Here is a 9305-nt window from a genome sequence, read left to right as displayed (position 1 = left end):
AGTCTTGATCATGCTGGAGTCTTTACTAGAGCCTTTAGTGTTACTTGGTATTTAGTAGTACTTTTTCTTCTCCATTATTAAAAATGCAAATTCTGTTGTTTGGAATTTTGCTAACATTTCCTCTCTTCTTCAATGTCTGTACCCTTAGGACAGGACTCATTATCAGTGTAGTTTCATGTTGCTTTGAGTTCCCCATGCAAATTTATTTACAAAATTCAGAATAATCATGAAATAGTTGCAGTTTAACAAAAGTACTACAAAAAAAAATAAGTCCTTCTAAGTTTATGGAGAACTAAAACCACAACTATTTATTTTGTTTACATCTACATAACAGTTTAGACTTTGTTTAATAACAAGTTTGATAGAATAAATAAATTATGCGAATAACTAGAAACTAGTAAGTAAATTTTAGCAAAACTAAAACATCTGCAAAAGATGCATATCAGGCAACTACAAAATTATACCACTAATATAAACTTTTATTTTCTTTGGGTTTCCTTTAGTTTTAAATCCAACAACTCATTTCAAAGTCAAAGATACTAATTGTGTTTAATAAATTATCATTTGAGGAATGAGCCAACATTTGAATGGACTAAACTATTACACCACCAAATTTACTGGGGTTTTTTTTCACTATTTTGAAAGTTAAATACAAATTGAAATCTCTAGCAAACACAAAGAAAAATAAATTGAAGCAAGATCAGTTTCCTCATCTTCACAGTCAGAGTGCTATGTAATTGTTTATTCCAATCTATTTAAGTGCAAAACTCTGCAGGACCAGACCAGTAAAAACAGTGCCAACCATGTTCCAAACTGGTATGAATAAATCTGAGCCCTGTAGAAATGAGAGTTGACCACCTAACCAAGGTCACCGAATGAACTTCTCTGTAGAGCACTCATTTAAGAATACATACAAAATATCCTAAATGGGATTTTACATGTGTATCATTAAAAAAAATGATAATCTGAGCAATTGCTTAAAATTTAGAGTAAAAAAATTCCTTTAGGGAGGCGTCCCCTTTCCCAGTCAGTGTCCACACATGGGAATCCTGAGGCAGAGGATGCACCAGTTGCAGAAAGGCAGAGAGAGGGCTGAGACGGTGGCTCAGCGGTAGAGTGCCTGCCTAGCACATGCGAGGCACTGGGTTTGATCCTCAGCAACACATAAAAATAAAAACAAATAAAAATAAAGGTATTGTGTCCAACTAAAAAAGTATTTAAAAAAAAAAAAGAAAGAAAGGCAGAAAGGTTCTTGGTTTTATTATCTCTGCATTCTCCACAGAGAGTGAGCTTCCTTGAAGTCTTCACTGGGAACTTGCATCCCTCGTTCTAGGTGTCACTGCTTTCAAATAGTCAATCCTTTGAGCCTATATTATGTTTGCTGTTAGAAATAAAATAAAGGTGATTAAGAAATGAAGTGAATTCTTAGGGGTGATTGGGTTCTGCTGAGAAATGGTGTCCTCTCGGAAAACTAAGTCATTTCCCACGGGAAGTTGGAAGCCCCACCAGAGGCCCAGGAGTCTTGATTTCATCACGGGGACAAGGGCTCTCCTGCCTCTCACCTTTCCTGGCTCAGGCACTAGAAGGCCTCTTTGTGAAGGTAAAGAGCTCTTCTGCTTAGCAAACCACTCTCTCTTAGCAAACAACACATCTCTTCTGGAATGGCATATACCCTCTCAAAAAGCCATCCAACTGAAGAGCTGAGAATGGTATCTTGTGGCCCTTTAGAGCAAGGCTGTGGGTGCCCGCTCACTGTCTGTTTGTAGGGAGAGGTGCTTTGCTGTCTAGATTCCCAACATGCAAGGCACTGAAGAGTGAGGGCCAAGGGATCAGCAAAGACAACAACGATTTAAAAGTGTACTGTCTCTGGTTTGCTGTTTTGAATTGAGTACTTCAGAGACAGTGTGACATTTTTTTGATGCCACAGTGTGGATAACAGGTCTGTGGTTTTCACTCTTTAACAATCTCCGAGACACCAAGAGTTTACCATATATTAAAAAGAACAGATTTCTTTTCAGATGAAATGTTTGAAGCGATGCTATTAATAATGCTGTGTATAACAGCTGCTTTCATTTATTCATAAACACTGCACAAACATCTTACTTGTCAAAAGGAAAGGATTTTCTCTTACTATAAAAAGATAATTAATTCAGGCTGGATACACTTAATGGTGCATTTGCCATCTGGGCAGAGCAAACAAGACACTAGAATAGGATTGTTCGAAGGAAAAATATCAAAATAGGGAACTAAAATATATACTTAAACTTTATTTTGATTTCTGGAATAACAAATAATTTCCCCTCCTGAGTATTATACTCATGCTTATTTAAAAAGAAATATAAAAGGCAGAACGGTGTAGAAAAATACACAGCTGAACTTGGGCACAATTTCAGGTCATTTCTTTTTTTTTTTTTCTGTATACATCAGTGACAAAAGTAAACCATTTCTGAGGCTCCGCACATCTTCTCCTCTATGCCCAAGATAGATGGACAATCTCACTGAATAAAATAACATAGATAAAAGTGTTTTGTGAACTTTGAAGAATCACAACTGACTCTCGGCCAGGTCCTTAGAGAGAAGAACCCACAGACATGTTGGGGGCTTTGACTTAATAGTTGAACTCAGGAAGCTGAGCTTGTCTGATAACCTCGATCTGGAAAACCATAGAAAACACTGGTGCTTGTCCTGCAGGACCGTCACCAGGCTGACACTCTCACTTCACCCTCAGAAGGCCAGCTGACTCTTCTTCAGAAACTCAGCTTCCTGCCTATGCTCTCCATAAACCCACCCGCTTTGTCCCTTCTGACCCTCCGCAAGGCCAAACTCTGATTATATGCAGTGTCATTGTGCTTCTAGAACTTTCTCAGCCTGGCCACATCTTGGCTCTGTCCAGCTCCCTCTTTAACTTAGCAGAACACAGTCCTCATGCTCTTGAGCCTTCTCCTCTACCCTTTCTCCTGATGAGAAGAATTGGCTTCCCTTATAGCAAACTGTTCTCAGTGAAGAGTGACGTAGAAAGTCCTTCTTTCAAGAAGTCTTCCCTGTGGCAAAATGTGGAGCATAGACCAATTCTGAAAGTCCCCAGAACCTCACAAATTAACCCTGATGACTCTCATGTCCTGTGTGCCGTGAACACTAGTGTCGATGGAGAGTCATTACTTGTGAGGTTGCTTTCCATTAAGAAATTTATTAAATGACTTCAGTGATGGAGCTCTTGTGAGATGACGCTCTTAGATATAATTTAATGAAGCTGAGATTAAGTGGTGAGATTTTTTTTACTCTTCAACTCTTCCCTTGACAGTGGAAAATTCTGCTTCCAATATTTTTTTTCTATGCATGTCAGAATAAGGGTCCTATTTGTTTGGGGATGTATAGCAGAGCCTGTGACACCAGTTGATATTGACCTTGCCAGCTGTCCCTTGCAATCCTTTCTCCTTCCCTGGACATTTTAGACTTCCTTTCATAGAAGCAATAGAACAGGCAGCAACCCAGCAAGCACTCAGCTGGTTAGGTTGATAACGTGACTTTCCTAATGAAATGGAGACGCCATGGGGGCTTTTTCACAACTACAACTGTAGTCCCTAGCAAAAAGTTTCCATGTAGTAGGCTTTCAATATACAAGGTTCCGAAGTGATTGAGAGTGAATTCCTTAATTAAGGAAGAACAGTGATAAAACAATGATGATGAAGACAAGCAACTTGCAGGTTGACCCCAGATTCCCTGATGATAATATGCTGATAGGGTTGACACTGTTTACAAAAACCAAATGTACAATTTTCATTTCTGCTTCTGTGTAGCCATTTCTTCTTCACTACCTTTGAAGCTTATTTTAAAATTCAGTGTTGAAGGAGTGAAATGTAAGATATAAGCATGGCTCTTTATTAATGATTGGTTAATTTTTCTCCTCTGTTGCACTAGAGAATGCAGTTATGATTAGAGGACTTCTTTAGGCAGTAAAGTGTAATCTTGAATAATAAATTCCCTAGTGAGGACCCGGTTGTCAAGAGACACATTCAGAAACATTGAACCAAATCTCTATGGAAATGGGGTTTCCTTTGGGCCAAAGATTTACATATGGCATGCATTGTTAATCATAACTCACCTGTGTGTGCAGAGAGCTATGCTAAGCCTGATATAACAGGAATAATAAATAATGCATTCTCTAATATTTCTGTGTTGGGTGGGGGCAGAGAGGAGGGAACAATCACATTATTTGATTTTATATTGTATATTTTGGTTTGATATTATGAATTATTGAATCTGATGACCATAAACAGTAACACATAAAAATAGCAGTAACACATGAAAACATACAAGCTCATTTTTTTCAACTACATCATCATCACCATCATCATCATCATTAGCAGCAAAACAATCCCCTTGATTCACTTTTTAAGACAAAGAATAAGATTATATACAAGTAATTGGGTTTTACAGATTCTCCTGACTCCCTAATTATGCACTGGTTCTGCTACATTTCCACGTCCCCTGCCTTCTAGTCCTTTCTGTTTATTGCCAGGGAGAATGTAGAGATGATTTTTTCTCATATATTTTTTCTTTGCCTGCAATTAAGAAAATGCAAGAACATAATTCATCAATGTGACTTAGAACTGTAAATCTAATTTTTATTAGGCTTACCTTTACTATTTGAGGTTCAATATATGATTTTGTACTTTCTTTATTATATACAGTGTGTGGCAAATATTTTCAGCATTTAGGGCAGTGGGCCAGTAAACACAAGATCCTCTAGGCAAATGACACTGGGCAGGTAAATCAGGGTGGAGATATAAAAAGGGAAGTTTTTAAAATAAGATTGATTTTTTTAAGAGCACAAAGCATGAAAAATAAAATTTAGACTGTTATATATGATTGCTTTGTTTCTCATGCTAAGAGGGTTTTAAATAAATTGCAAACTTATGCCCTGAGTTTCCTAAGATCAATGGAATTGATCCAGACTAAGTAGCTAATTTGAGAATAATTCTAATTTTGAGCACTGGAAAATTCCAAATTTTATATCCACTGTATGTATATATGTCCAAAATGGGCTAATGGCCACTATAAAATATTATGGGAATACAACTGGTATTACAGTTTTTCCTTCCCCCATCCCAATGAACTTCAGGTGGGGGACTAACCTTTATCTAAGGATTAGATTGGAAACTTAGAATTAAAAATGGTATTTTTAAAATTTTTAATACTTTGCACCAATAGAAAAGCTAGAGAACTTGCTAATTTTACATAGTGAAATGCAAAGAAATTATAATAAAGTGTCAACAGAAAATTACAAACCATTATTTTCTGTTCAATAAGTTTGACTCTTACAAATCAGCAGTTTTTATTTTACAACATAAAATGCCTCTACTTGGGAAAGCATGAATATAAATGTTGTTGAAACCATCAGTTTTCTGTTCACTGTTCTGCCTTTCAGTGAAGGTGTGTTTATTACCACTACCACCTAAGATTTACTGGTACACACTGTACACCAGGCATTGCAATGTCTTTCTTTAATAACAAGTGCTGTATATATCTATAACTAAATTACAGCAGAAAGCACAGGGGGCCCATATAGTTCCTCTTTTGTTGGTAGCCAGTTCCTTCTCTGGGTGCTGCAGTGACTGGAGAAGTAAATGACAGCCAGTAGTCAGTGGTTCCATACATGCCCACCAGCCCAGCTATGGCATTGGTCAGGCCCCGCTATGCTATATAATTAGACTAGACCCTTTAAACAAATGCTGCCCCCCAACCCGTTTTCCTACAGGAGGTAAAATATCAGTGCAATTTCAACTGATGAAAAGTACACAATTTTATTCACAATTTTACATTATGTTACAAATATGTACAATTTCAATAATAAATTAAAAATAAATGAGGAAAATAAGTCTGAGAAAAGTGCACAGTTAACTTTGTCACTGACATTTTTCTGCCTTCATTTCTAGGAGTTCACATGATCCAAGATCCTGCTCATCTTCTTGCTGGAACATCTTGTTTTGGCAGCACATTTGAAATGCAGAGTGTTTTGTTGCTTCTAAGCATCGGGGAAGATGTTTGTTAATAACAGAAACACTGAAGAGGATCAATTGCAATCAAGGAGGGTTGATGAACATTTGTACAATATGTTTAAAACTCTCCAAAAATTCTGTAATATTTTTTTCCTCCAGTTCTTCACATACTTTGCATCCAGATTCTGTTATATTCTGCCAAATAAAAAGGAAGAATTACATTGTTGAGTCTAATATACTTCTCTCTTGGAATATCACATCTGAACTCTATGGTGAGGTCTTGAGACATGAGAGCTTTGACAAATTAATATCATAGAAAGAAGAACTATGAGAAAAGAGAATTGGGACTTTTACGATACAGCTTATTTTTCCTCTAATGGATTAAGGTCATTGAAAAAAGTAAGCCATGCCTATCAGACTTCCTGCTTAGAGTGCTTCCACGGTTTCTTATCATCTCCTCCTAGCATGGTATAGGGCCCTTTGCCTCCCTGCATCCTGCATGAGCCCTCCAAGAGCTGTTCCTATTCCTGTCGCCTTTCCCCACTGCTTCAAATGTTATGCTCTGAGAACATCCAGTGAGCTCCATTACTCCTCCCCAGGCACACAGCATGCTATTGAAGGCCTCTCTGCTTCTGTTTTTCTGTTAATTTCTTCCTATTTTAGCTACTGCCATGTACCTCTAAGAATATTCGACTGTTGTCTCCTTTAGGAAGGTTTTTCTGAATCCCTGAGCTCCTTACGGCTCTGCTCCATGTCCTGTCTCTCAGAACTCCTCGTTTAGACCTCTCTCATATCCACTTCCCGTTTTACATTCACTTGATGAAGATTTACCCCTTTTACACTACTAGACTCTAAGCTCTCCCAGGAGGGCAAGGTCATCCATTTCTGCTTCTCCAGCATGAAGCATAGGGCCTGGCACACAAAAATCACTCAATCCTTATGGGTGGCATTAATCCACATAGGCAGATACTACAAACTGTTGTAATCCCACAACACTATCATGAATAACCAGAATATTCCAAATGTAGCAATCCCGAACAAACATTTCAGAGGTCATCTGAACCAACCATGAAGGCTGTGCCAGCAAAAATTAGAACTAGATTTTATAATCAGGCACTTGGAATTCAGATTCACCAATATTTGTCAAGCACATACCATGTGCTAAGTATTGTCAGATTGTATATACTACTGTCCTATTTGATCTTGAAAATAATCATCAGAGAGGAAGGCGAAGATATTAAGTGATCCAGCTCCGTTGACATATTCAATTGAAATTCTCCACATCCAGGTCTTTCGATTGTGCAGACCTGCTCCCTTGAACCACTACACACATTCCACACTGTGCACTGTGTCCTGAGGGAGCTGACTGTCCACAAACACTTTAAATGGTTCCACATTGATACTGTCATGAGTTATCTGTTGTATGATTCACTCTCTCCACTGATAAGATGGAGGTAACATCTTAAGTGTTAAGCAGCCATAACTGTGTTTGCAAACGTATTGGCTATTGAGTACAGGTGAGCCATTATTCTGAAAATTGGCATAGAACACTGAGAAAAATGCCTTACCCTTTGAAGCTGACATTCTGAGGGGAAAGAAATGGACACTATTCATTAAGTAAAGTGCATGATATGTCAGGAAGTGGGACGTACACAGGAGGGGAAGGAGGCTGCTAAAAGGGGGAAGAGCTTGCATTGAAAACAGGTGACATTTAAGCCAAAGACCTAAAGTAGCCTGGCATTTTTAGGGAAAAGTCAAGGTCTCCAGCCACGCTCCCTCTGAATCACTATTCTTTCAATTGCCTCTGCCTGAACATACTTCCCCAGACAACCTGAAGGCTCATTCCTTCCCATCGTTGTCACAGGTCATCTTAGGGAAAACTTATCTAAGCCTACAGCCTTTGCCTGTTCCCTTTACCTGCCTTCTTTATTGCCACTGGACTTAATGAATAACTGACTTTTTACTCATTTGCTTCCTGACTGGTTGACTTCTATTTCCTCCCTCCTTAAGAGCAGGGGTCATGGGTGTTTTTCAGACCGTATCCTGAAGGCCAAAATGAATTTATTAAATGGCCTAATTTGAGGACACCCTCTCTGTTTCTGTCATTTTGCCTTTGCCACGAGTGTTCTGCCACGAAAGCCATGATTCTTTGTGCTTTAGGACTCTGCCCAGCTGGTTCCCCCACCTACCATGGCTCCAGAGCATCAGCTCTCTTAGAACCCTCTATTGCTTACGTGGCCTGGGATGTCCTAAACTACACTCCAGTCATTAATCATTAATTATGATTATCCTTTTCCAGCATCAGGAGACAGACTCTGCTTGGTTAGAATTCTGGCTTCCCATTTTACTAGCTACATGAATTGGAGCAAATGATTTAAGCTCCCAATACTCCAGTTTCTTCACCTTTCAACTAGAAATGAGGTTCACTGGATTTAAAAAAAAAGATATAAGGATAATAATCTCACAGATTTATTTTGAGGATTAAATGAATATCAGTTTAAAGCTTTAAGAACAGTGTCAGGAAGTGGGACTGAGTACACAGTAAGACCCCAATGTGAGTTACTGTTACTGATGTTGAACATGTGATTATGTAATTAGATTAATGTTTATTTAAAGCACCTGTTTGGTTCACCACTGTGACTGCAGCACTGAAGCACACTGCCTGGCATTATTTAGCAAATGTCTATTTTATCAAATCAGTCAATGAACAGTTGAGGACTGTGAGTATATGCCAGCTATGGTACCACTTTTGGATGCCACTCCACTAGAAATGAATTCTTTCTCCTGAGCACTGCTGAGAAAGACCTGCTTGTCTACTAATAACTTCTTGCAATCAAGCCAAAAACATCAGATGTAGCACTGTAAAACTATTGGATAACTCACCCCATTAGAAGATAAACTACTGTTTGCTAGGAGGATCAGGTTTTTTACTGTTTCCTCTATGTCTCCATCTCTGGACTCATGTGAAATGACTTCTAGCTCCAGGAGAAAGCAGTTCATTGCTGTTACTTTGCAACGGGGCTAGAAGTAAGAGTTACAAAGAGACATTTTGAAAAAAAAATTTTCATTATTCATTTTTACATTGATGTCAGTTTGATTATATAAAAAATCAAGCCAAATATTTTATAAAGACATATGATACTCATAAAAGATTTTACATAGGAAGCAGCTTAATATTTTTTTCTTTTTGGCTTTGAAATCAAAACCAAACCAACCAATCACAAATAAGAAAGGTGCTATTATGCAGGAGAAAGAAGTTAATACCAGAAAACATGAATGTACTCAACTGTTTTCACTGTGCACATT

General features: G+C 38.1%; 1 protein-coding gene across 3 annotated transcripts in view; it reads right to left on the bottom strand.

The window, feature by feature from the left end:
- Positions 1-5501: 5501 nt before the first annotated feature.
- The window catches only part of Il15 (interleukin 15), a 70837-nt gene continuing 67033 nt past the window's right edge, over positions 5502-9305 (bottom strand). For all 3 annotated transcript variants that reach the window (XM_026386189.2, XM_026386188.2, XM_026386190.2), the window contains exons 7-8: positions 8883-9020; positions 5502-6194 (exon numbers count right to left, since the gene is read on the bottom strand). In XM_026386189.2, coding sequence (XP_026241974.1) covers positions 6084-6194; positions 8883-9020 — 249 coding nt within the window. In that variant the 3' untranslated portion in view covers positions 5502-6083. The remainder of the gene's footprint in view (positions 6195-8882; positions 9021-9305) is intronic.

Source organism: Urocitellus parryii, chromosome 10 (genome assembly GCF_045843805.1).
Source record: "Urocitellus parryii isolate mUroPar1 chromosome 10, mUroPar1.hap1, whole genome shotgun sequence".
Taxonomy (NCBI): domain Eukaryota; kingdom Metazoa; phylum Chordata; class Mammalia; order Rodentia; family Sciuridae; genus Urocitellus; species Urocitellus parryii.
This window is presented reverse-complemented; position numbering and strand designations above follow the sequence as displayed.